Source organism: Heptranchias perlo, chromosome 14 (genome assembly GCF_035084215.1).
Source record: "Heptranchias perlo isolate sHepPer1 chromosome 14, sHepPer1.hap1, whole genome shotgun sequence".
NCBI classification, from domain to species: domain Eukaryota; kingdom Metazoa; phylum Chordata; class Chondrichthyes; order Hexanchiformes; family Hexanchidae; genus Heptranchias; species Heptranchias perlo.
In genome coordinates, this window is record NC_090338.1 from 19,588,612 (window position 1) to 19,615,914 (window position 27,303).

A 27,303-nucleotide genomic window follows, 5' to 3' on the forward strand; every position below is an offset into this window, starting at 1 on the left:
AGTTATAGTCCAGCAATTTTATTTTAAATTCACAAGCTTTCGGAGGCTACCTCCTTCATCAGGTGAACGATGTGAAAATGGGGGGTTTGTATATTCAGTGGCCTTTTAGGTGACACCTTTCTGTCTGCTCACTGTGATTGCCTTGGCAACGGGCAGTAATCACCAGACATTGTTCTGTGATTTTAAAATGCGAAGGATTCGAAAATGTCATTTCCACACCACCTGAGGAAGGAGGAAGCCTCCGAAAGCTTGTGGGATTAAAAATAAAATTGTTGGACTATAACTTGGTGTTGTAAAATTGTTTACAATTGTCAACCCCAGTCCATCACCGGCATCTCCACGTCATATTAAAACTCGTGAGAGGGTGCAGAGCAGGTTCCTCAAGATGATAATCTATATTTAGATTGAATTTGCAGAGGTGGTAATCCATTTTGTTCAGTCATTTGATTGAAATTCGCTTGCACTCTTAAGATTTGTGCATTGCAGTTGCCGGGGTCGTGGCAGTCAGGCATTGAACTGAAGCAGTAGCTCACACCACTGATAACTGTACGGCACTGACAGTTCCGGTTGCCGTTTGACGTACAATGTTATGACCGAGCTGATTCACGGAAGTGACGCCAACACGTCGGAAAGGCGCAGCCGGCGAGGAGTGGTGTCGAGATGTCGGATCTGTTCGTGAAACCAGGTGAAGTGTGAAAAAAAAGTGAACTGTTTCGTGTAGGAAACGACAACTAAAGTTAAAAGAAAGCATAGGTGTATGAGGGGAGATTAGTAACAGACCTGCTTAGGGATCCAGGGTCCAGGTCCCTGACAGTTACCCTGGTTACGTGGCACTAGGTAGGACCCAGCGCCGGGTGGTGACGTAATGCTGTCCAGGAGCCTGGTGGTGTGTTTGCACCATGGATTGCTGCTGATAAAAAAAATTAATTGAAAACTTCGATAATCTCTGCACATTATAAGATGCAGAGGCAAATGGAAACAATAAATCTATATATAATTTTTTTTAAAGTTTATACTTAACAAACTTCTAGGCAGACCATTTAAAAGCAGTAGCTCTATTGTCAATAGCTGCAGCCCTAAGACAGGAAGTGTGGAAGACAAAGGAAAGGAGAGGGTCAGAAGTAAAGTGCAGCATTTAATGGTCTCAGAGGAGAAAAAGTGTCATGAGAAATTTTTAAAAAACTCATCTTCCTGCATCAGATCATCCTTTTAAAGAGCCTCTCACTGCAAATCTCTCTGGGAAAGGTTCTGAATAAGAATCCTCCACTTGCGTCCCTGTCTTGTGTAAAGCAATGTCCTTCAGGGGACAAAGGTTACTTCTGAGATTATTAGCCACCATCTAGGATTGTAGCTAAAAGTCCTGGACTGGAAAAGGAAGCCATTGAGTCGAATTTTGACTTAACAAATATGGCCCAACTCCGTTCACCTTATCTGGAATGACCATACGTAGAGCTGAGAAAGCTGAATAATGTAATTGATACCAGCAACTCATTTCTGAACCGTTTACATTTCAATGAAACTATGCATACCTAAAGTTTGTGTTTTAACCCTGTTCACAGCCTAAAAACATTTTAAAGGAGAATAATACATTTGATGGAGAGAAAAGTACATTCAATCTAACTTATCCCTCCTCCTGAAAATGAATTAGTGTTTATAATGACGAATGCTGGAGAAGAAATAGTCTTGGTTTTCCTAGAAAACCTGCCATATTACATTACCTCGCCAGGAAAGATTTTGATGATTGACTTTTCCATCAAGTCCATCCTGATTGTCACTGTTAAACAGGATCAATATTTATCCACAGCACAAAATTGCCACTTATCTGGTACATGTTGACACAACAGTTAGAAAGCTCACTCAAAGAGGATTTAAAAAGTTTAGAGTGAAAGGCTTACACTGATACATTGGCGAGTGCTCTTGTGATTTTTGGGCAGTGCAAGGAGAGCTCTACTTGGTACTGACATGGTAACAAAATGGAAAAATGTATTTCACTGTGCATCACTGATATCCTTCACCTTGATGAGTGCAAAAATGACTTTCCCAGGCAACAGCCTGTCATTTATCCTCCTTATCCCCTCTTCGTACATTTTAAAAGAAATATGCCGCCATTGGGTCAGTGGTTGTGTGTTCCTTTAGGTGAGAGTCATGCTGTAGGGTGAGTCTTTCCTATTTGGAGACTTGACATCAACACCTTTGCAGCAACATTTTTTTTTCAGCATTCGTCATTATAAACACTAATTCATTTTCAGGAGGAGGGATAAGTTAGATTGAATGTACTTTTCTCTCCATCAAATGTATTATTCTCCTTTAAAATGTTTTTAGGCTGTGAACAGGGTTAAAACACAAACTTTAGGTATGCATAGTTTTATTGAAATGTAAACTGTTCAGAAATGAGTTGCTGGTATCAATTACATTAATTTCACATCTTGCGAGTGAGATAATGGAAGGGAGTTTGGTGGAATGCTTGTGAGCACTGACGTGGTTGTGGAGGAAATAGGTTTAAGTTCTTTACCTTACAAGTAGTAGAGTAAATGCAAGTTGTCGGTGTCTTCTGTTTGCTGATTGGGAGCAACTCTGGATGTGTGCCTGTGTGTCTTATTCACAATTGGTTATTTGCTTAGGGAGACATAAATTCCTGATTTAACAAAACAGGAGAATGCCTGTTTTCCTCTGTAGTTAATGAACTGCTAACAAAATCACATTAACATGTAGCTTTGAAACATGCGGTTTCTGAGAATGCGGTTTTCATTCATCATTAATTATGGAGAAAAACAGGATCTTGTGAAGAGGAATTTCATGTTTTAAGTAAATTGGAGAGAAAAGAAAGGATTTGATATTGCCACACAAAGGTCTGTCCATTTGTGAAAATATTCATAACACTTACAATTTATTCTGTACATTTCAGTTTTCGAATAGTTCACTGTATTTAGTTGTTTACTGTTTTTTTGTATCATATATCAATTATACTGGCTTGCATGATTATAATTTCTTTTAAATCAGGAAACCAGGAGCGAGGCTGGAATGATCCTCCACAATTTTCGTATGGTTTGCAGACACAAGCACAGATAGGTCCAAGGAAACATTTTCTCACTAAGAGGGTACCAGCATCTCAGCCGGATAAACCGAAAGGTGAGTATTAGTTACTACATTACACATGCAGCCAAAGGCAGGTTATCTGCTTGGATTCAGTGGGCTCAAGTATTTAAATTACAGTTACATCAAAATTGTGGCCATCACCTGTTTTTTTCATACAATCAGACTTCCTCTTTTGTGTCTGTAAATCCACCAACTGTTTGCAAAATATAAGCTGCAAGTCTGGGTTATTTTTTACTCAAATCAGCACTTCCTCCACAACTATTACTGGGCAGCCCCAGTGTAAACATGGTTTTAATTTTCTCCAGCTTATGTGTGTTTTTTTTTAAATCTAACTATCTCCTCTTATATGTAGTTTCCTCACATGTTGCACTATTCCAGCTAAGGGGGGTGGGCAAGCGACCTCTGCACATGCTGATCTCTAATCTGCCATTAGGAGATTCACAGCGGTAAGCTGGATAACTGCCTCAATTTCCCTTTCTCCCTCTCCTGAGAGCAATCACCTGTCTTCCGCTCTGCACTTCCTCCTATCCACAATTGGGAATTCACCACATGGGAAAATGAGGCTGGGAAACTACCTTCTACCACTCTACACATCATGCAGCTCTCTGGCAACACGTGGTTTAATTTAAAATAGAAGCATAGAATGATACTGCATAGAAGGAGGCCATTCGGCCCATCATGCTTGTGACGGCTCTTTGAAAGAGATATCTAATTAGTTCTGTTCTCCTTCCCTTTCCCATACCCCTGCTTAATTCAGCGATTACTCCATTCCCCCTATAAAGTCTGGTACAGGCCACTTTTATCTTTTATGAAATAATGTATTGTATTTACTGCCAGTGGCACCATGATATAAATATTGTTTTTTCAACGACAAGATTCTAACGATATACTGTGTATTTTTCCTGTAGTTTGTGAACCAGCTGGAATTCCTCCTGCGAAGATACCGCCTGGCCCTTCCATAGCCTGCGAGAAGATGCCACCACCACCTCCAAAACTCTCTAGTCTGCCCAACATTTGTAAACCAGTACAAAGTACTACAGTTGTGTCTGAATGTGAAGTAAATATGGAAGATGTTTTAGCTCCATTGAATAAGACACTGGAGGCTTGTAGGACAACTGTTAAGGTAAGCAGCGTGTGAATGATATTCCTGCAGCAGGGCTCTGGAAATCTCATGCCACTAGGTTCTAAAAACAATAATAATGTTTCAGAGCCTCACCTAATTAAGGAATTAACCAGCTATTTTGATATTCTCCTGGTCAAATCAATCATGGTATACTATCTTAAACTCTTACCATGATTAACCAACAACGCACTATATAGAGGTAGGATGTGGATTCATGTATCTGATTATTTACACATTGAGTTCTGTGTCTCTGAAATGCTGAACACCAACCAAGTGCTTCCCCACAAAGTGGAAGGTAGGGAAGATTACCACAGAATTCCCATACTCTTAGCACCTGATTGTGGAGTTATTTTAGCAGATGTGTAGCAGCTTGTTGGTTGGAATTGGATGATGGAAGGCTAACAGGGGAGGAGGAATGATGCCATATACATTATAGTAAGTATTGAAACAAAAGCAATTGACCAAGGTAACAGAATAAGCACAAATTGATTTCTATTTTTATAGAAAGGAGAAAGATCTTGCATTTATATAGAACCTTATCACCTCTCTTAGACTCATCCCAAAGTGCTTCACATACAGTAAATTACTTTTAATTACCATTTTTATGTTCGCAAGCATGGCAGCCCTTATATGCACAGCAAGGTCCTGCAAACTGCGGTGAGATGAATGACAAGTTCATTTAGTTTTGGTCATTTTGGTTAAGGGAAGAATATCGACCAGAGCCCCAGGAGGACTTGCTGCCCCTTGAATAATGATCTAGACTCTCTAAACCACCTGAACCATTGGAACAAGCAAGTGGGGTATTGGTTTAGTGCCATATTTGAAGGAAGGCACCTCTAACAATACAGTGCAACCTCAGTACTGCACTGAAGTGTAAGCCTTGATTGTGTATTCAAGTCCTGGAGTGGAGCTTGAATCTACAACCTTCTGATTCAGTGGCAACAACCAAGCTGACATGCAGGAAAGCAACAACAGGAGCAGCAGTCTTTCAAGTAATAGTTCTATTCTCTCTTTGTGTTTCTATTGAAAGTGAGTATCAACTGTGTATAGAAATTTGGTATTTATAAAGCAACTTGGCAAAAAGTTGATATCAGTACAATGTATTATGGAATAGTGGGAAATTGGATTATGGCCTTGATTGCCCATATGCAGAGTTCCCAATTTCAGGTTATAAATTGAGTTACAGAGTAAAAGTAAAGCATTTCCCCAGAAAGAGGGAAAATCATATGACTGATTCAGTGGCCTTCCACATCTTCAAGGTGTGAATTTATTCTGTAGCAAAAGCCTAAGAATAGGTTGACTGCCCCCATTTGGGGATTGATGGGAGGTGCAGACGGATTTTAACAAAGAAAATTTATATTAGAACAGTGGAAAAAATAGTCTAAAACAAACATTTTTAAATTTTATTTTAAAAAAGCAATATTTTGATGGCGGCTGATAAGTGTTGTTTCATTTTGGATACTTACAGCCACTTATCATTAACATTTTTGTAACAGCTAATGACTGATGACTTTATTTTCAAACTTCCTGTCTAGAAACAAGTTTGTGATGATATTGGAAGACGGCTAATAATTTTCCAGGACATGTGGCAATCTGGAAAGCTGTCAGAATCAGTGCGAAAGAGGATGCACATGCTCGTCCAAGGTAACCAATTCATTGAGTCTTAAATGGAAACAACTTGGACAAGACTTAAATTAAACATAATAATTGTAGTATCCCATGGTTTAGATTTGTATGGAATATGCATTTTGGGATGTCTTGAGAGATGTGATAAGATACTATGTAAATACAAGTTCTGCTTCTCTAAGTGTAAAAGACCTATAACTCACAGGTTCCAAAATGTGAATGAGCAATGCTGCACATTTTTCTGTGAAGGCTATAAGTGAAAGGATAGACTTGTGAAATCCCTAATGCCAGCCAAGCCATTGCAAAAGGCACTAACTGGAGAACATGTGCTTCATCCCCTGCTACAAGAAGGTAAAATCAGAAAGTAATTCATTCAGTGCTAGTTCTATGCATCACTCACCAGCTGATCATAGTGCCATTGAAAAAGAGCATGACTTGTTGTATTTCTCAGCCAGAAAAAGATATATTTTATGGAGAAGCCAAAAAGATGAGAAAAATAAGTTTACAAATGGGAAATAGGGAATTAAGAAAGATGGTACAGTGCCTTGGAGTTTCTATGAGATGTGTTGAATAGGACACAAATTCATGCTGATTTCCCCACACTTCGAACACTGTCTAGGCATGCATTCAAGCAGTGGTGCCAAGCAGAATGTAGATGCTATGTATATTTGCCCAGAGACCAAAATGTGGAGTGAGAGTCACTTTCTAGCAGCTGAATGTAGAAACAATTCTGAGAACAGTCTGCCAGCCCCCTCTTGCATGAGGTGTGAATATTAGAATCATAGAATCTTACAGCACAGAAGGAGGCCATTTGGCCCGTTGTGCCTGTGCCGGCTCTTTGAAAGAGCGGTCCTTAGTTTAGTCCTACACCCCAGCTTTTTCCCCATAATCCTGCAAATTAGTCCTCTTCAAGTACATGGCCAATTGCCTTTTGAAAGTTCCTATGGAATCTGCTTCCACCGCCCTTTCAGGTAGTGCGTACCAGATCTTAACAACCCACTGTGTGAAAAAATTTCTCCTCATTTCCCCTCTAGTTCTTTTGCCAATGATTTTAAATCTATGACCTCTGGTTACTGAGCCACTTGCCAGAGGAATCAGTTTCTCCCTATTTGTTCCATCAAAACCCCATATGATTTTGAATTCCTCTATTAGGTCTCCCCTTAACCTTCTCTGTTCTAAGGAGAACAATCCCAGCTTCTCCAATCTCTCCACATAACTGAAGTCCCTGGCACCATTCTGGTAAACCTCCTCTGTACCCTCTCCAAGGCCTTGACATACTTCCTAAAGTGTGGTGCCCAGAATTCCACACAATACTCCAGCTGAGGCTTAGCCAGTGATTTGTAAAGGTTTATCATAGTAGGTACAGCACAGGAGGAGGCCTATCGTGCCTGTGCCGGCATTTTGAAAGAGCTATCCAATTAGTCCCATCCCCCTGCTCTTTCCCCATAGCCCTGTAATTTTTTTCCCTTCAAATATTTATCCAATTCCCTTTTGAAAGTTTCTGTTGTATCTGCTTCCACCACCCTTTCGGGCAGTGCATTCAGACTATTACAACTCGCTGAGAAAAAAATGTTTCCTCATGTTGCCTCTGACTCTTTTGTTGATCACCATAAATCTGTGTCCTCTAGTTACCAACCCTTCTGCCATTGGAAGGAGTTTCTCCTTATTTACTCTTTCAAAACCGTTCATGATTTTCAACTCCTCTATCAAATCTCCCCTTAACCTTCTCTGTTCTAAGGAGAACAATCCCACTTTCTCCAAACTCTCCACATAACTGAAGTCCCTCATCCCTGGTACCATTTGAGTTAATCTCTTCTGCACCTCCTCTAAGGATGGTGTGGTGCCGAGAATTGAACACAATACACCAGCTGAGACCTAACCAGTGTTTTATAAAGGTTTAGCATAACTTCCTTGTTTTTGTACTCAATGCCTCTATTAATAAAGCCCAGGATCCCATATGCTTTTTGAACAGCCTTCTCAACTTGTCCTGCCACCTTCAAAGATTTGTGTACATTCACCCTCAGGACTCTGTTCCTGCACTCCCTTTAAAATAGTTTATATTGCCTCTCCTCATTCTTCCTACTAAAATGTATCACTTCACACTTCTCTGCGTTAAATGTCATCCGCCACGTGTCTGCCCATTTCACCAGTCTGTCTACGCCCTCCTGAAGTCTGCTACTAACCTCACTATTTATTACGTTGCCAAGTTTTGTATCATCCGCAAACTTCGAAATTGTAGTCCCTATACCCACGTCCAGGTAATTTATTTATAACAAGAAAAGCAATGGTCCTAATACTGATCCCGAGGGACCCCACTTCTCTCCAGTCAGAAAAACATCCATTCACCACTACTCTCTACCTCCTATCCCTTAGCCAATCACATACCCAAGTTACCACCGTCCCTCTAATCCCATGTGCTTCTATTTTCCGAATAAGTCTGTTATATGGTACTTTATCAAATTCCTTTTGAAAGTCCATATATACATCCACTGCACTACTTTCATCAACCCTCCCTGATCCTTCATCAAAGAACTCATTCAAGTTAGTCAGACATGATTTACCTTTAACAAATCCGTACTGGCTGTTCCTTATTAGCCCATGGTTCTCCAGGTGAGAATTAAGTTTGTCCTTACCAATGCTCTCTAGTAGTTTTCGCATCACTGCGTTAGACGGATTGGCCTTTAGTTACCAGGTTTATCCTTCTCCCCTTTTTTGAACAGGGGTGTAACGTTTGCAAGCCTCCAGTCCTCTGGTACCACTCTCATATCCAAGGAGGATTGAAAGATTGTGGTCAGAACTTCTCCTATCTCCACCCTTGCTTCCCTCAGCAGCCTAGGATGCATCCCATTTGGACCGGGTGACTTGTTAACTTTGAGTGATGCCAATCTATTTAGCACCTCTTTTCTATCTGTTTTTATCCTATCCAATACCTCTACAGCCTCCTCCTCTACTGTGACATTAACTTCATCCTCTTCTTTTGTGAAGACAGATGCAAAGTACTCATTCAGTAGCGTAGTCATGCCCTCTGCCTCCACAAGAAGATTTCCCTCTTTGTCCCTAATTGGCCCCACCATTCCTTTGACTATCCTTTTACTTTTTACATGTTTACAAAAGATTTTTGGGTTCCCTTTCATGTTACCTGCAAATCTTTTCTGATGTTCTCTCTTTGCCCTTCTTGTATCCTTTTTCAATTTCCCCCTGCATTCTCTGTATTCTGTACCTGACATTTGTCATAAACCTTTTTCTGTTTTATTTTAACCTCTATTTCCTTTGTCATCCAGGGAGCTCTAGCTTTAGATGCTCTATCTTTTCTCCTTATGGGAATATGCTTGGTTTGTACCTGAACTATCTCTGCCTTGAAGGCCTGCCATTGCTCATTTACTGTTTTCTTGGCCAGTCTTTGTTTCCAGTCCACCTATGCTAGATCCCTTCTCAAATCACTGAAATTGGCTCTCTTCCAGTTGGGTATTTTCACCTTTGATTTTTCTTTATCCCTTTCTGTAACTACTTTAAACCTAATTATATTATGATCACTATTACCCAGATGTTTGAAACACACTCCACTTGCCCTACTTCATTCCCCAGAACTAGATCCAGCACTGCTTCCTTCCTCATTGAACTAGAAACACAAGTTTTTTTTTTACTTACAATGTGATTCTTTTAGCAGACCCCAGCCCCTCACCCAGTTCTATTAGCTTGTCTACACATCGAAATCCTAATTTGAAGCAAAAAACAATTAAATTTCCCTGTTATTTCAACAATTTCACAGCTGGAGATATGATTCAATTGAAAAGTCATTGAAATCTTTAATCACACCACAGATCTGAAAGTTGTGTAATAAGATAAAAATTTGATTCATCGTTTTATAAATCTCAAGGCACTATGAAACTTATTTCTAGGTAGTAACTGTTCAAGCTTCAATGTCTGAAGCTCCTAAGTTGTGAATTGATTATCATGTGTATAATAAATCATTCCAACTAGTAACTATATCAATGTATTTTTAATTCTGAATAAATTATTGATGACATTAAGCTTTCAGGGCACTATAGCCCCAATTTAAAACTGTGCAGTACATGAGCCACTCATTTTTTGCAATTTAATTGAGGGGGAGATGAACTATTCCTGGTTACACCCCATACAGCTGGCAAATAGTTGTGTTTAGTATTGGACCCAGCCACGAATGTTTGACTTGTACAGTAGTGTGCTGATCGAGCTTTAAGCACAAAATTATCCAATAAATAGACAGAACACAATGCACCAAAACACACTCTACAGCCAAAAAACACACTTAAATGTTTTCCTAAGCCCAATAAGTGATAGGTTTATTTCGAAGCTTAAATAAATAAATTTGTCAAGCAAAGCCATAGTAAAATGAGAGCTCTTTTAATAAGGGCAACCCCATAATGAGAAAAATGATTCTTCTCGTCAGCTTTTCATATTAATTAACGGGTTTATAATGTGAGACAGGAGTGTCTAACCTACAACCCATGGAGCATTTATAGCCCTTGAACCTGGGCAATTTGGACCATGGGAATGCAAGCAACTCAGTGTCTATGTATCCACTTTTAATTGCTGGCTTGTCCTGTTTGGAAAGGGTTGTTCTTAATGCTGTTACCTAATTGGTGGATAAGTCCTAAATCAGAATACCAAGATCTGTTAGCACTAGCAGATAGTGAAATGAAAACTAATGGGAACATTGATTTAAAATTTTATATCTGTCCTGTGAGGCTCTTTGTATGAAGCACAAAGACAAAAAGCTTGGGTACTCCTGATATATGGGAACTAAATCAGAATTGTGTCTCAGAACACAGCATAGGAAAATATTTATGCAGTGCTAGTTGACTGTTATGTGGATTAAGGAAGTTCAAAGTTTCCTTCTCTTACCTCTTATCTCCATCCCCCTGCCCTTCCAGCACATCTCTGAGTTTTTGTACATAGTATTTGGTTAATGACATCTTTTAAGTTCTAAGAATGTGTAGCATATGTTTGTCTGTTAACAGAAATGGAGCACTGCAATTGGGATTCTGCTGATGAAATCCACAGATCTTTGATGGTTGACCATGTGAATGAAGTGGGACAGTGGATGGTCGGAGTGAAACGTCTCATTGCTGAAACCAAAAATCTACCATCTGACCTAGCTGCCTGTGCAAATGAAGGTTGCGAATCAGAGAACTGAGATGCTGAGTTGAAACCGCTCGTGATGACCCAACTGATAAAACTGTTCTGCAGTGAGAATGCAGTCAAGAACCAAAATTATAAAACCGTAACATTAGGAATAAAGAAAATGCTTGTTTATGATACCTGCATTGAGCAGGAGAGAAAGCATGTATTCAGGCTGTACTGTATCTCAAGACTGTTCAAGAGTTTACAAAAGCACTTTAGTTTTAAAATAATGGACTGAGCTTCTCCAGTCTTAAAATGCCAAGAAGCTGCTGCAATTGTCAAATCCTTTCTATATATCCTGTTTGGAACACTAGTGTGTGATGTTGACTATATCAGTTTCCTCTGTCACAGAAAATACAGTCAAGCCTCATTACGACAAGCACGTAGGGTACTTCCAGAGAGGATTTTTGTCTTTTACGTGGCCGTCTTACTCACGTTTGAGCTCCTTAGCATTTGCTCAAGCAAAGGTCTATCAAAATGAGATTTCCTTGCAACTTTACTGCAAGCAATTCAGAAACTGTGGCCCTCCTGCTGCCTTTTTATTTTTAAAACCATTATTAAAGATTCAAGCTGGAGAGTCAACTTGAAATAACTTTGGGTTGCAGTGTGTATAAAGTCTTTCATTTTATAGAAAAATATTTTCCTTTCGTTCATACACACATACATATACCATGTCCTTATTTGGAATGTGCTGGATGATTGGATGTGATGAGGATAGCTGCTTGCTTGGCCTGTTCGGAACTGCACTATGGTGAAGGTTGTTTGCCTTTCCTCGCCCAGACAAAGCTGAGACTGGGAAATGCTCTCTGGGAAAGTAAACACTTTAGATATGTGCAATTATTGCCCTCTCTAAGTTCCATTTCTTGCAAAAAGACTGCCCAGAGACTTATCCCCTTAATAGTACACTGCATTTTTTGTCTTTTTATTTTCTTTTTCCTCAAAAAGGTTTCCTAATTGTTCAGTCTATAAAGTGACTTCTAATGCACAATACTGATACTTTTGCACACATTCTAGCAGCCAGTTTTCATCATTCTTGGCCATGTATGGAGATAGAGAATCTGTTCCCTGGCCTCTGGTCTGGGAGCAAGTTCTCAATCACCATCCATGGCCAAGCATGATGTCCATACCTTTCAAGTGTCCTGAATTGTCTGTTCTATTAGTTTGAAAAAAATTGTTTGTCCTGCTTGTTGGTATTTCACTATGAAGACTTTTTAAAAAAAAATTCTTTTGTTTTCCATGGAGGGGAGGTATCAGCATCCACATCACAAATTAAGTGTTCTTCGAACTATAAGCTATAACATTGTAATGGTACTCTCACTTTTGCTAGAAAGCAAAACAACAAAATGGGAATGGGGAAAAAATATTAAATAGACTAGGTACATGGCCAGGAAGAAGAAAAAGAGAGCTAGAAAGATAAAGGGAAAGTACACTTTCATTTTTATACTGCAATTATAGATGTAAAATTATAGAGGTAAAAAGTTAAAAACAGTGGATGTCCAAAGGGACTTAGGGGTTCAGGTACATAGATCATTGAAGTGTCATGAACAGGTGCAGAAAATAATCAATAAGGCTAATGGAATGCTGGCCTTTATATCTAGAGGACTAGAGTACAAGGGGGCAGAAGTTATGCTGCAGCTTTACAAAACCCTGGTTCAACCGCACCTGGAGTACTGTGAGCAGTTCTGGGCACTGCACCTTCGGAAGGACATATTGGCCTTGGAGGGAGTGCAGCGTAGGTTTACTAGAATGATACCCGGACTTCAAGGGTTAAGTTACGAGGAGAGATTACACAAATTGCGGTTGTATTCTCTGGAGTTTCGAAGGTTAAGGGGTGATCTGATCGAAGTTTATAAGATATTAAGGATAACTGATAGGGTGGATAGAGAGAAACTATTTCTGCTGGTTGGGGATTCTAGGAGTAGGGGGCACAGTCCAAAAATTAGAGCCAGACCTTTCAGGAGCGAGATTAGAAAACATTTCTACACACAAAGGGTAGTAGAAGTTTGGAACTCTCTGCTGCAAACGGCAATTGATACTAGCTCAATTGCTAAATTTAAATCTGAGATAGATAGCTTTTTGACAACCAAAGGTACTAAGGGATATGGGCCAAAGGCAGGTATATGGAGTTAGATCACAGATCAGCCATGATCTTATCAAATGGCGGAGCAGGCACGAGGGGCTGAATGGCCTACTCCTGTTCCTATGTAATATTGGCTGTATTTTTACAAGACAAAGAAAGAATCATGTTTCACTGCTTGCTTGCATGAAGTTGAGGTAGATAAATCTCTGTGCAGGTACACTCAAACTGGGCGGAGATTTGGCAGATGCAATACAATATTGGAAAATGTGAGGTTATGCACTATGGCAGGAAAAATCGGAGAGCAAGTTATTATCTTAAAGGCGAGAAACTGGAAAGTACTGCAGTACAAAGGGATCTGGGGGTCCTCGTGCAAGAAAATCAAAAAGTTAGTTTGCAGGTGCAGCAGGTGATCAAGAAGGCCAACGGAATGTTGGCTTTTATTGCTAGGGGGATAGAATATAAAAACAGGGAGGTATTGCTGCAGTTATATAGGGTATTGGTGAGACCGCACCTGGAATACTGCATACAGTTTTGGTCTCCATACTTAAGAAAAGACATACTTGCTCTCGAGGCAGTACAAAGAAGGTTCACTCGGTTAATCCCGGGGATGAGGGGGTGGACATATGAGGAGAGGTTGAGTAGATTGGGACTCTACTCATTGGAGTTCAGAAGAATGAGAGGCGATCGTATTGAAACATATAAGATTGTGAAGGGGCTTGATCGGGTGGATGCGGTAAGGATGTTCCCAAGGATGGGTGAAACTAGAACTAGGGGGCATAATCTTAGAATAAGGGGCTGCTCTTTCAAAACTGAGATGAGGAGAAACTTCTTCACTCAGAGGGTAGTAGGTCTGTGGAATTTGCTGCCCCAGGAAGCTGTGGAAGCTACATCATTAAATAAATTTAAAACAGAAATAGACAGTTTCCTAGAAGTAAAGGGAATTAGGGGTTACGGGGAGCGGGCAGGAAATTGGACATGAATTTAGATTTGAGGTTAGGATCAGATCAGCCATGACCTTATTGAATGGCGGAGCAGGCTCGAGGGGCCGATTGGCCTACTCCTGCTCCTATTTCTTATGTTCTTATGTTCTTATTTATGGTACACTGCTGCCCAGAAACTCCACCAGCAGTCTGAATTTTTTTTTATTATTAGCTAAGCCTGATCTTGTTACAGCCATTACCCACATATTTGTACTTTTTGCTGGGATTACTGAATAGTGATCAGTTCTAAAGAAATTAGATGGGATGCCATCTTTGCAATTCTCTAAAACCTATTTTTGAACTATGTGAAATCAGCTTAACTCTCTACTCGTGCACCTCTTATTAAACAATGGACGACCCTACTTCGTTCAAACTGATGAACTTTTTTGGGGTCGATGGCACAACCCCTTCAATTTTAAAATCTTCAATATGCAGCTTTGTCTGCTGTGGAGTCAGGGTTCAAATTTCAACTGCTTATCTCTTGTCTCAAACCTCTCGTTGATGCAGGCTGATGCATACTTTTTGACAGACCAAATATCTCACATTTATTCATTAATTCTGTTCATTGTATAGCCTGAAACATTTTAAAATCTCAGGAATTATACTTAGAATGTATTTCAATCACTGGTACTGTTGCATTGACTAATATCTTGCAGCAATAATATTGTGACTCTGACCTGTTAAGCCTCACTTATTTACAGTGACATTCATTTTAGTTTATACTTATTGTGTTTTGCTTATGCATGTCCTCTGAAAAATAACAGCTACAAATATTTAAATGGGTTTGTAATTTATCACTTTTGCTGATCGCAAAACTCAATCCTTTTAATTGCTGGATGTTGACAATTTGACTTTGAATGCACCCCACTAACAATGAATTTACTACTGGCTTTCTAGTACTTTAATAAGGATTAGGATTTTATTATAACGAGTTTCATAAGCAAAAGTTCTTAACGCATTTGGAATTTGTTTGAGGATATGAATCTTCAGGGAAAGGAAGAGGTGGATATACGGTTGAGAAGTCTGAGCTTGGGCAGGTGCAAGACAAAGGTGTGGGATAAACGGGCTGGGAACCTTTTTTCCGAGTTGCAGTGGTTGTGCGGGAGTGTTTGTGTGCTGGGGCCGGATGCACAACACTTCCTCTTGTTGGTGCAGAGAAGATGAACAGTGTGGTGTCGCGGCTCAACTCGCTGTTCGCCTTCACTCTGATGGTGATGGCGGCGCTCACCTTCCTCGTGTTCCTGAGCACAACGTTCCAGCAGCCCCGGGTACCAGTCAGCATTCGTGTGAGCGATGTCTCCCTGTGAGTGTGGCTCCGGTCGACAGCTGCAACAGGGGAGGGGCCGAAGGGTCGCTCGTTATAAGTCATTACCTTGAATATTTACTTATTTCCTATGTATTCACACATTATCATGTATCAATGGCCGAGGGTGGAAACTGGGTCATAGCTCTTAATTATAAATTGTATTCTATCTCTAATGTATCTTTGACTAATAGTTCAACACTGTACAACTGACATTACTTTCTCTTCGATTTCGTCTTCAATTTGTCTCCTCTGATAACTCATAATATTCTCCTACTGACGGGATGGAGGGTGGAGACTGGGCCATCGCTTTTAAATATTAATGCTAGTCTATCTTTAATTTGCCAGCCTTATAACTTAAACATTGTTATTGGTTTGTTACTTTCATTTCTTGTCCTAATTATTAAATTCTGCCTTTCACTTGTCTTATAATTCATAATACTATTCTGACTGAGGACAAATGGTGGAAACTGTGACCTAGCTCTTTATTAATTATATTGTATTTGATACAACTTATAGCAACAAGTTACATTTATTTAGTGCCTTTAGTGCGACCAAATGTACCGAGATAGTTTACAAGGAGAGCAGTGGGCATCGAGCAGGAGGTAAGGCTGAAATGAAAAGAAGTGATCAGAAGCACAGAAAAAATACATTTTGAGGATAGGGAGAGTTCAGGCAAGGCAAATAGGTTTGAGACGTAATGTAAAGTGTGCGGGGGCATGGTGGCTAAAGGTTCTGGCACTCATAGTGGAGCAGCAGAAAGGGAGGAGGAACCAAATGGCTCAGTTTGGAAGAGCAGAGGGAGTGTGATAGAACATGGAGCTGGAGAGGATTGCAGAGGTAGTAGGATGGAGTGAGGCCATGAAAGAATTTGAAGATTTTGAAATTGCTGCGCTTGGAACCAGTGGCGATGATGGATGTGCGATTGGTATTAACTGAACATCTCCCTATTGGGTCTGTTGCTGTTGCAGAAGAATAGTACAAAGTAGGAGGTTTAAAAGATGAGTTTTGTTCCCCAAATACAACGGGGAATACTTGAAAGTATTTTTCCCTGCATCTACCTTCTTTAATATATTTCAGTCTTGGTGTTCTTATGTTGTATCCATGCACATAAAGTTGCCAGAAAAAGTAGTAAGCCTGAGGATTGGGAGCATTTCAGAATTCAGCAAAGGAGGTCCAAGAAGTTGATTAACAAAAAAAGGGAAAATAGAATATGAGAGTAAACTAGCGAGAAACATAAAAACGGACTGTAAAAGCTTTTATAGGTATGTAAAAAGGAAAAGACTGGCGAAGGCAAATGTGGGTCCCTTACAGATAGAGATGGGAGAATTTATAATGGGGAATAAGGAAATGGCAGAGAAACTAAACAAATACTTTGTGTCTGTCTTCACGAAAGAAGACACAAAAAACCTCCCAGAAATACTAGAGAACCAAGGGTCTGGCGAGAATGAGGAACTGAAAGAAATTAGTATTAGTAAAAAAAATAGTACCAGAGAAATTAATGGGACTGAAAGTCGATAAATCCCAAGAACTTGATGATCTACATCCCAGGGTTTTGAAAGAGGTTACTATAGAGATAGTGGATGCATTGGTTGTCATCTTCCAAAATTCTATAGATTCTGGAATGGTTCCTGCAGAATGGAGGGTAGCAAATGTAACCCCACTATTTAAGAAAGGAGGGAGAGAGAAAACAGGGAACTACAGACCTGTTAGCCTGACATCAGTAGTAGGGAAAATGCTAGAATCTATTGTAAAGGATGTGATAACAGGACATTTAGAAAATATTAGGATTCGGCAGAGTCAACATGGATTTATGAAAGGGAAATAATGTTGACAAAGCTATTGGAGTTCTTTGAGGATGTAACTAGTAGAATAGATAAGGGGGAACCAGTGGATGTGTTGTATTTGGATTTTCAGAAGGCTTTTGATAAGGTCCCACACAGGAGGTTGGTGAACAAAGTTGGAGCACGTGGAATTGGGGGTAATATACTGGCATGGATTGAGAATTAGTTAACAGACAGAAAACAGAGAGTAGGAATAAATGGGTCTTTTTCAGGTTGGTAGACTGTGACTAGTGGGGTACCGCAGGGATCGGTGCTTGGGCCCCAGCTATTCACAATCTATATCAATGATTTGGATGAGGGAACCAAATGTAATATTTCCAAGTTTGCTGATGATACAAAACTAGGTGGGAATGTGAGTTGTGAGGAGGATAAAAAGAGGCTTCAAGGCGATATAGACAGGCTGAGTGAGTGGGCAAGAACATGGCAGATGGAATATAATGTGGAAAAATGTGAAGTTATCCACTTTGGTAGGAAAAACAGAAATGCAGAGTATTTTTGAAATATTGATGTTCAAAGGGACCTGGGTGTTCTTGTACATGAGTCACTGAAAGCTAACATGCAGGTGCAGCAAACAATTAGGAAGGCAAATGGTATGTTGGCCTTTATTACAAGAGGATTTGAGTACAGGAGTAAAGATGTCTTACTGCAATTATATAGGGCCTTAGTGAGACTGCACCTGGAGTATTGTGTACAATTTTGGTCTCCTTATCTAAGAAAGGATATACTTGCCATAGTAGGAGTGCAACGAAGGTTCACCAGACTGATTCCTGGGATGCCGGGATAGTATGAGGAGAGATTGAGTAGACGATCTTGTTGAATGGCGGAGCAGGCTCGAGGGGCCGGATGGCCTACTCCTGCTCCTATTTCTTATGTTATTCTTGACTTTTATTTATATTCACTGGCTATGCTTCTGGTTGTAACCTGATCCTTTAATCCTCTATATTTTACAGGCTAAGTATATTCTATTGAATTAGTCCATAATCTTAAATATCATGAAAAAGATACTTTAGAGAATGACTCATTTCTCAGTTGCACATTTTGACCATGTCTTGTGCTTCAGAACTGGTTACCATGAGACAGTTTGTGTGTAATTTTTGATGAATATGATGACTTGTTCCATTAACAACTAGAATGGGAATAGTAAAGGGAATTTATGGTAGTTTAGGTTTACTAAATATTTTACTCCATGATGTGTTTTTTCATATATACTGTTTGAATGTGGGCAGGAATAGTGGGAATAATAAAATCTATAAAGCTGTTGTATTCTACACCCATTACTTTTACATAATGTGTGGCAGAAAATTCCCTGGTAATTGGCTACCAATTTATTTCTCAACAAACCTGCAGTAATGACGTCACAATTGTTACTCTTTCAGTGTGAACGTCATCATGCATGAACGACGCCGCCGCACGGATTTGAATGCTGAATCTGGATTACAACACCAGGTGTCAGTTTAAGCAAGGTATTGCATGAGCTTTGCCCTCGCAATTTGTAATAACAGAACCGATTGATTGAATTACTGCCTAGTAATTACCTGCCAGCCATCCACTATTTTATATTCACATTGTCTGTACCAGCGATATTTTACAGCGGTGAAATTATTCCTGTTGTTGTATGAAAGTATCGATGGCAGTCGCCAATACGTGGTGTGCGCTTCTCAAGGCTGTTTATCTTTTTTTTCGATGCCACAGGAGCAAAGAAGTCCAATACCAGCAGCGCAAATCTAAATGCCTTTTCACCGTGGAAAATTCTTCCAAATGGCTGAATAATTTCTCGCTTTTAAAAAATTTCCTGCTGCTTTTTCCACATTTAAACTGTAATGGGTGTATAATAGAATATTGAATAGGTAGTGATAGGCTAATGGGTTTTTCACCCATAAAATAAGATTTTGTGAATTGTGTATCTTTCACAATATAAATAAAATACTCCAACTATGTGAAGTGAACAAGTGAAGCCTCACATGCTGTAAATGTAGAGAATATAAGAGCATAGTGCTGGGGGAGGAGGAAGAGTGTTGCATGTGTTTTGTAGTACTTATTTTTTTCTCTGCTTCTATTTCAGAAAAAAGTATGAAGACTACACAGGAAAAAGTGATTTAGGATCGATAAGTTTTAGCGTCTATGTTGATATCCTTTTTGTACTTAATTTTCTGTTATGGTTGTCAAGATGAGGGGTGTTGGGGCTGAATAACGGGGACATTTTCCATTTCAGGGGCTCCCAGGTTAGGTATAGGAACATAGGAATTGCTAGATGAAAAAAGACCAAGGTCCATCTAGTTCGCCTTCTACCACCCTGGTAGTTGCATGATACAATGATAATGGAGTTGTTGTCTAATCATGACATTCAATCTCTAACAATTATTGTACAACAGACCCATACATGCAAACATACAAAATTGACAAGCAGCAAAAGACCAGTTGGTCCATTAAGCCTGCTTCACACAACCTGCGACATGTGGAGCATCATGATTAAGCCTTCGCACCCACCTGCCCACCATCAGTCATGTAATCTCCTGGGAGAGGCAAAAAAAACTTCAGGCCAATCAGGGGGAAAAAAAATAAAAACATGAAACTGTTCCACTGGCAGGAGGGTCGGTAACCAGAGGACACAGATTTACGATAATTGGCAAAAGAATCCAGGGGGGAAATTAGGAAAAGTTTTTTTACACTGTGCATTGTTACGATCTGGAATGTACTACCTGAAAAGATGGTGGAAGCATATTCAATAGTAACTTTTGGAAGCGAATTGGATATATACTTGAAAAAGAAATTTGCAGGCCTATGAGGAAAGAGCAGGGGAGTGGGACTAATGGGATAGCTCTTTCATGGAGCCGGCACAGGCATGATGGGCCGAATGGCCTCCTTCTGTATGATTCTGTGTGGTGAGGAAACCTCCAGTGGTGGAGAGCTTTGGGAACCATAGGTCCAAAGTCATCTGTTCCTCCCAAGTATGCTACACTCGGCATATGTCATGTCTCAAATTACTCATATACTGTATCCCAAAATATTATTTGAAAGAAATGTACCTCATTTGCATTCATTTTCCACCGTCTCCCTAGGGAGCTTGTTCCATAGATTTACCACGCCCTCCCTGAAATAATGTTTCCGCATTATAACATAGTTAGATGCATAGTGAAGCTGCCTATACTCTGTCCAAACAGTGTACCTCAAGATCAATCCCTTACTGCATCAGTGTTTTTCATTTCATGCACCAGCCACTCCATATCAATTTGGATTGATATTGTAAATTTATTGCCAATTAATGCTGAATTATGGACACTTTCGTGCTGCAAAACCCATCAGGAACTGGGTTGAGAATGTCCAAACTGGCTTCACGTAGGACCCTTACAGCCAGCAGACAGAAGGGAGGTTCATCTCATCACACTGGGCTGGATTTGAACCAAGATACCAGAAGTGGAAAGAGCAGTGTCTAGCCCTCCCTACCACCAAATTCTGATATCCTTTTCAATTTCTCTAATGTCTTTTCAGTTATCCCATTTTTCTAATTATTCTCTCTCTTCCTTGAGAGAAGATTGCAGGAATAGTTATGCTTGGCTGCTCTTGTGCACCTAAGCAACTGTTTTGGCAGAAGCATGGATAGGCCCAAGAAAAGGAAAGACAGAACACACCTTAGAAAGGATGCTATTATGAGGTCGTTTTATCTGATTCTCACTTGGTGAATGGCCATTCTATCAAAGGTTTTGTTATAGTATGGGGCTGCTATTGTATGAATTTATCCAGAGCCCATTGGCTCGATTTTCCCGGGAAATTGGGGGTGGGGGGTGCTCTGAAAATCGGGGAAATCCCGTTCAGGTTCGGAGCCCATCTTCAACCAGCCAATGTCTGAGTTCCCCACGGACGCACCTGTGTGCGCGCGAGCGTCCCGAATCCGGAAGTCCCGCAGGCAATTAAAGCCGGCGGGATGATGGAGCCAAATGTACCTCATTGAGGTACTTAAGGCACTTGTGACATATTACGTAGTTGGAACGATTTTTAACTTACCTGGATGGCTTTCTCACGGCTTCTGATTCACGCCTGGTGAAACCAGGTGTGAAGGGTCAGATCAGGCAAAAAGAAACAAAATAAATTAAATAAAAAACCATTGCACAAAGTTAAAACACAAAATCAACCTACCTTTCCATCCTGCTCCAAAGTCTGATGTCTCCCTCTCCGATCTCCCCTTCTTTACCGCCCCCCCCCCTGATGTCTCCCCAATCTTCCACTCCACCCCCCACCCGCCCCCCCAACCCCGATCTTCATTTCCAGCGCCGGATGACGTCTGGCTCTCTTTCCCCCCCCACCCCCCCACCCCCCCTCGCGTTGCAGCTCCTGACAGCAGCCAGCCTGTCAATCATGAAACCCGGAGAGCATGTTAATCACCATCAGTCACGATGCGATTGCGTTGGAAACGGTAAGGTTTGTTTATTCGAGTTTGCCATGCGCACTTTCACTCCCCGCCCGCAACCTGCTGACAACCTAGCACTATTTCAAAATTTAGTCCATGTTTTCTTTAACTATATATCTACATCTGGGGCCAATATTTAACTGGAATGTTAAGCTGCTTTTCCTGTATCTAGCAGCAGAATATGCTACAGAGAACAATGTAAGTTGAGTTTGTGCAGGTGTGATATGTTGATGCTATACAAACTGAGTCTAGGTATACATCTATTTTGATGTGTTGTTTACATATTCTGGCCATTATGCATTATTTGTTCCAGTTGTATGTTCCATCTTTTCAGTAACCTGGTTCTTACATATAGTATTGTGCAGCAGTACATTACTGCTTTATTCTGTGCCTTTTAGTAACATTTACCTTTGGTGCAGTGTCATCTTGAAATTCCTTCCTGCACCTATTTTTATTAATTTCTTAAAATTTTATCATTCTGTTTATGTTTTTGTTCTGTGTTAACTTACAACATAGGCATTGAATCAAGTGGTTCTTTGGGATAAAATCCTTAAGCGAGGAGAGAATCCTAGACTTGATTTTCATGATATAAGTCCCAAATATTTATTCTTGGATGATGGAAATGGTCTGAAGTAAGTGAAAAATATTTCCACAATTTTTATAAGAAAATGGGAAGAGAATGAGAAAATGAAAAAGTTGTTGCTGAACTATACAACTTTTCTTGCTTGTTAATTGCATTTTACTGCTGTAGGACACAATGCTATAAGCTCCAGTGTTTTGAGGTTGTTCTAAAATTGTTGTTCAAGAAGTATAAACTGGTAACTATAGATAAGTTCGTTGAATGACGGTCGTGGGCAAACTCTTAAAATTCATAAGTTAAGGTCAAATTAATGAGCATTTATAAATGCGTGGAATAGTCAAGGATAGCCAGCATGCATTTGTTAAAGTTAGAATCAGCGAATGATACAGCACAGAAAGAGACCAATCGGCCCGTTGTGCCTGTGCCGGCCCTTTGAAAGAGCTACCCAATTAGAATCATAGAACGTTACAACACGGAAGGAGGCCATTCGGCCCATCGAGTCTGCGCTGGCTCTATGCATGAGCAATCCACCTAGTTTCACTGCCCAAACCTATCCCCGTAGCCCTGCGCATTTTTTCGTTTCAAGTACTTATCCAGTTCCCTTTGGAAGACCATGATTGAATCTGCCTCCACCATTCCTTCAGGCAGTGCATTCCAGATCCTAACCACTCGCTGTGTAAAAAGGTTTTTCCTCATGGAATTAGTCCCATTCTCCTGCCCTTTCCCCATTGACCTGGAAATTTTTCTCCTTCAAGTATTTATCCAATTCCCTTTTGAAAGTTATTATTGAATCTGCTTCCACCACCCTTTCAGGCAGTGCATTCCAGATGATAACAACTCGCTGTGTGTAAAAAAAAAAAAAAAAAAATTCTCCTTATCTTGCCTCTGGTTCTTTTGCCAGTTAATTGAGCAGCATTTGAGAAGTGTAATAGAGTTTTTGAAGTTAGGTAGATAAAGGAGATGTAATGTATATGGATTTTCAGAAGCCACTAGGTAAGGTGTCTCACAGGAGGCTTGTTTTAAAAAAAATTCAGGCTTTTTGTCTCGGAAAAATGTTAGCAGCATGGATAGAAAATTGGTTGATGGACAGGAAACAAAGGGTTAGATTTAAACTGTGTTGCTTGGATTAGAGGAGGGAAGTGATGTAATCCCAAGGGTCAGGCTGGATCCACTTTTGTATTCAGTAGATGATTTGGACTTGGGAATAGAGACATATCAAAATTTGCTGATAATACAAAAGTAGGAGGACGGTAAAATACTTCAGGAGGTTGTAAACAGGTCAGAGAAATGGGCAGTCAGGTGGAAGTAGCAGCATTTTACACTAATTTCTCCCTATCTCCCCCATGCCCTCTCTGAGCTCATCTTGTCCATGAGACACACCTGCTGCTCTCTTGACCCCATTTCCACTAAACTGCTGACCACCCAACTTCCCTTCCTGGCCCCCATTGTTAGCTGACATGGTAAATGGTTTCCTCTCCTCAGGCACATCCTTTAAAACTGCTGTCATGGTACCCTCCTCCAAAAACCTACCCTTGACCTCTCTGTCCTTGCAAATTACCACCTCATATCCAACCTCCCTTTCCTCTCCAAAGTTCTTGAACATATTGTCACCTACCAAATCCATGCCTATCTTTCCTTCAACTCCAGATTTGAATCCCCTGCTACAGCACTGAATCAGCTCTAATCAAAGTCACAAATGGCATCCTCTGTGACTGTGACCGTGATGCACTATCCCTTGACCTCTCAGAAGCCTTTGACAACACAGGTGACTACATCATCTCCTCCAACGCCTCTCTGTCCCCACCTTGGTTCCAATCTTATCTATCTAACTGCAGCCAGAACATCTCCATCAATAGCTTGTCTTCCCGCATTGTTACCTCTGAAGTCCCCCTGCTTGGGCCCCTCGGTGACATCATCCAATAACATGGAATCCCCTTCCATATGTACGCTGACGACACCCAGCGCTGCTTCTCCACCACTTCTCTCAACTGCTCCACTGTCTGTGTTGTCGGATCGCTTGTTTGACATCCAGTCCTGGATGAGCCGTAATTTCCTCCAGTTAAACATTGGGAAGACCGAAGCCCATCATCTTTCGGCCCCCGCCACAAATTTTATATCCTTGCCACTGATTTCATCTCCCTCCCTGGCCATTGTCTCGGGTTGAACCAGACTGTTAAGGAGGGTCTTAAAGGAGGAGAGGGAGATGGAGAGGTTTACGAAGGCAATTCCAGAGTTTAGGCCTCGATGGCTGAAGGAATGGCTCAGAAATGAACTGCTGACCCCATATCCTCTCCATCACAAAGACCACCTACTTTTACCTCCACAACTGCCTTTTTCCACCCCTGTTTCAATACATCTGCTGCTAAACCCTTTCATCCATGCCTTTGTCACCTCCAGACTCGACTATTCCAGTGCTCTCCTGGCCGGCCTCCCATCCTCCACCCTCCATAAACTTCAGTTCATCCAAAACACTGCTGCTTGTATCCTAACCTGCACCAAGTCCCACTCACATATCTCCCCTGTGCTCATTGAACTACATTAGCTCCCAGTCTCCCAATGCCTCAAGTTTAAAATTCTCATCCTTGTGTTCAAATCCCTTCGTGGTCTCACCCCTTTCTACCTCTGTAACCTTCTCCAACCCTACAACCCTCTGAGAACTCTGCATTCTTCCAGCTCTGGCCTCTTGTGTGTCCCAAAATCCCTTTCCCTCCATCATCGGCAGCCATTCCTTCGGCCGTCTAGGCCCTAAACTCTGAAATTGCCTCCGTAAATCTATCCATCTCCCTCTCCTCCTTTAAGACCCTCCTTAAAACCCACCCACGAGACTAAGCTTTTCGTCACCTCTCCTTCCCCCTCCCCATCCACTATCTCCTTCTTTAGCTCAGTGTCAATTTTTGTCTTATTACACTTTTGTGAAGCACATAGGGACATTTTTCCACGTTAAAAGAGCTATATAAATGCAAGTTGTTGGTTTTGTTTGGGGGGAAAATAAAGAATGGAAGTACACAATCAATGGTGTGAATGACCAGGGACTTATGGCTTCAAATACAGTTTAAAGTTATATGCTATGTTGCTGTTTATCTGCTAGCTTATCTTGCTTCTGTGTTGTAGTTATTTCAAGTAAGAGAGACGATATTATTCAGGCTATCAGTGTGATTTTTGTATATTGGAGTGATCAGGAATGTATAGTGGGCATCCTATACATCTTCTAGTGCAGAATATCTCACTCAAGGGTAGTTGTTAATCCTGTGGCACACTGACACATTCAGTTCGTAGGAGGCGTGTGCCTGCCTGTGGAAGCTACCTTGTTGCAGTGAGCACAGATATAGTGTTGGGGAAGGGTGGGGGGACTAAATTGTAACAGCTCCCAATCTAAACCTCACTCGAGATTGAGAAATTACTACGTGGGAATTGTGAACCTTTGGAGTAGAAATACATTGTGGTCCTACACCCTAACATTTTCAGGATTTATATTTGCTATTCCCCTATCCCTTCTCGATCAGTGCCATCTCTCATTTGTTAAAAAGGATTTTTTTTTAAACTGCTATTGACAAGCATCACTTTATGGTGCAAGAACAATAAATCCCTTCTCCAGATGATCCAATTAAGAGGAAACAAGAGTGGGAATGTCAGTTAAGAACAAGATTGGTATTCCACATTTCCTAATGTGAATCTAACACTCCCGTGTTGTCAAGACCAGGCTTCTGAAATTGTCAGATGATTGTGATTTGAACTATGTGCAGTTGCCTTTAACAATTTATTTTTAAACTTTCTTTTCTCCCCCTCCCCCCCCCCCCCCCCCCCACAGAGGAAATAAGAATGTCACCTTGTCCCTGTCGTGGAATATTGTTCCAAATGCTGGAATCTTGTATCTGATGCCTGCCTCTGGTCAGACAGTAATTCCATTACCTGAAAAATATGAAGAATTCAGAAGTTATTGATACAAAAGAAAGGGGTGTGTACAAGGCTGAGCCATGAGACTATGTTTGGAAAGCTATTTTCATTGGCATGTCTAAACCTTTTGTAATTTAGCTAAACAGTGCACAATGTTTTTAATAAAAGACTTCTAAAGAGAATGCACCACTTTTTATTTTATTTATTAGATTATTTTTAATCAATGTTTAGTTGTGGTTTAGTTCTCTTCATCCACAATGGGTATTATTCTGCCCCAAGAGTGAAATTAATATATGCCTGGTGCAGTGTGCGAGCCAAACTGATCATGTGATTAGGAGCATTCAAGTCTAATTATTATCTTTGGCCTAAATGTTATTTTGAGCAAATGAGGAGGTTAAACTACCTTGGCATCAATTTTTTTTTCCAGACGATCAAAGCTTCCTGGATGGTTTAGTGGGTGAATGCACTGGCTTGTGTGATACAGAGGCAAGTGCACTAGAAAGTCCCAGATTCAATCTCCGTTCTGGACTATATTTTCTAATCTTAGCAAGGGCAGGAATTGGGCAGTTACACTTGACTTCACTGATCATGGACTGGGAGAGGGAAAAAAATCAGGCAGAGTTCCTTCTTCTGATTCTGCAAAGTGAATGGGCAAGAAGGTGGCAGATGGAGTATAATGTGGGGAAATGTGAAGTTATTCACTTTGGTACGAAGAATAGAAAAACAGAATATTTTTTAAATGGTGAGAAACTAATAAATGTTGGTGTTCAGAGAGATTTGGGTGTCCTTGTACATGAAACACAGAAAGTTAACATGCAGGTACAGCAAGCAATTAGGAAGGCAAATGGTATGTTAGCCTTTATTGCAAGGGGATTGGAGTATAAGAGTAAGAAAGTCTTGCTACAATTGTACAGGGCTTTGGGTGAGACCACACCTGGAGTACTGTGTACAGTTTTGGCCTTCTTACCTAAGGAAGGATATACTTGCCTTAGATTCGGTGCAACGAAGGTTCACTAAATTGATTCCTGGGATGAGAGGGTTGTCCTATGAGGAGAGATTGAGAAGAATGGGCCTATATTCTCTGGAGTTTAGAAGAATGAGAGGTGACCTCATTGAAACTTAGAAAATTCTCATAGGGATTGACAGAGTAGATGCGGAGAGGCTGTTTCCCCTGGCTGGAGAGTCTAGAACTAGGGGTCATAGTCTCAG

The 27,303-nt window shown here is 40.6% G+C and overlaps 2 protein-coding genes across 2 annotated transcripts; both read left to right on the top strand.

Annotated features, from left to right (window-relative positions):
* Positions 1–570: 570 nt before the first annotated feature.
* On the top strand, positions 571–11,605 carry sra1 (steroid receptor RNA activator 1). The gene is made up of 5 exons (XM_067996096.1): positions 571–685; positions 3,001–3,129; positions 4,005–4,219; positions 5,755–5,863; positions 10,846–11,605. Exons 1-5 carry the CDS (start codon positions 661–663, stop codon positions 11,019–11,021), a joined length of 654 nt encoding a protein of 217 aa, XP_067852197.1. The 5' UTR covers positions 571–660; the 3' UTR covers positions 11,022–11,605.
* A 3,578-nt stretch (positions 11,606–15,183) lies between these two features.
* LOC137332345 (signal peptidase complex subunit 3-like) lies at positions 15,184–26,276 on the top strand. Its single transcript, XM_067996097.1, has 5 exons — positions 15,184–15,371; positions 19,278–19,342; positions 21,742–21,818; positions 22,137–22,252; positions 26,009–26,276. Exons 1-5 carry the CDS (start codon positions 15,229–15,231, stop codon positions 26,139–26,141), a joined length of 534 nt encoding a protein of 177 aa, XP_067852198.1. The 5' UTR covers positions 15,184–15,228; the 3' UTR covers positions 26,142–26,276.
* The last annotated feature ends 1,027 nt before the right edge of the window (positions 26,277–27,303 follow it).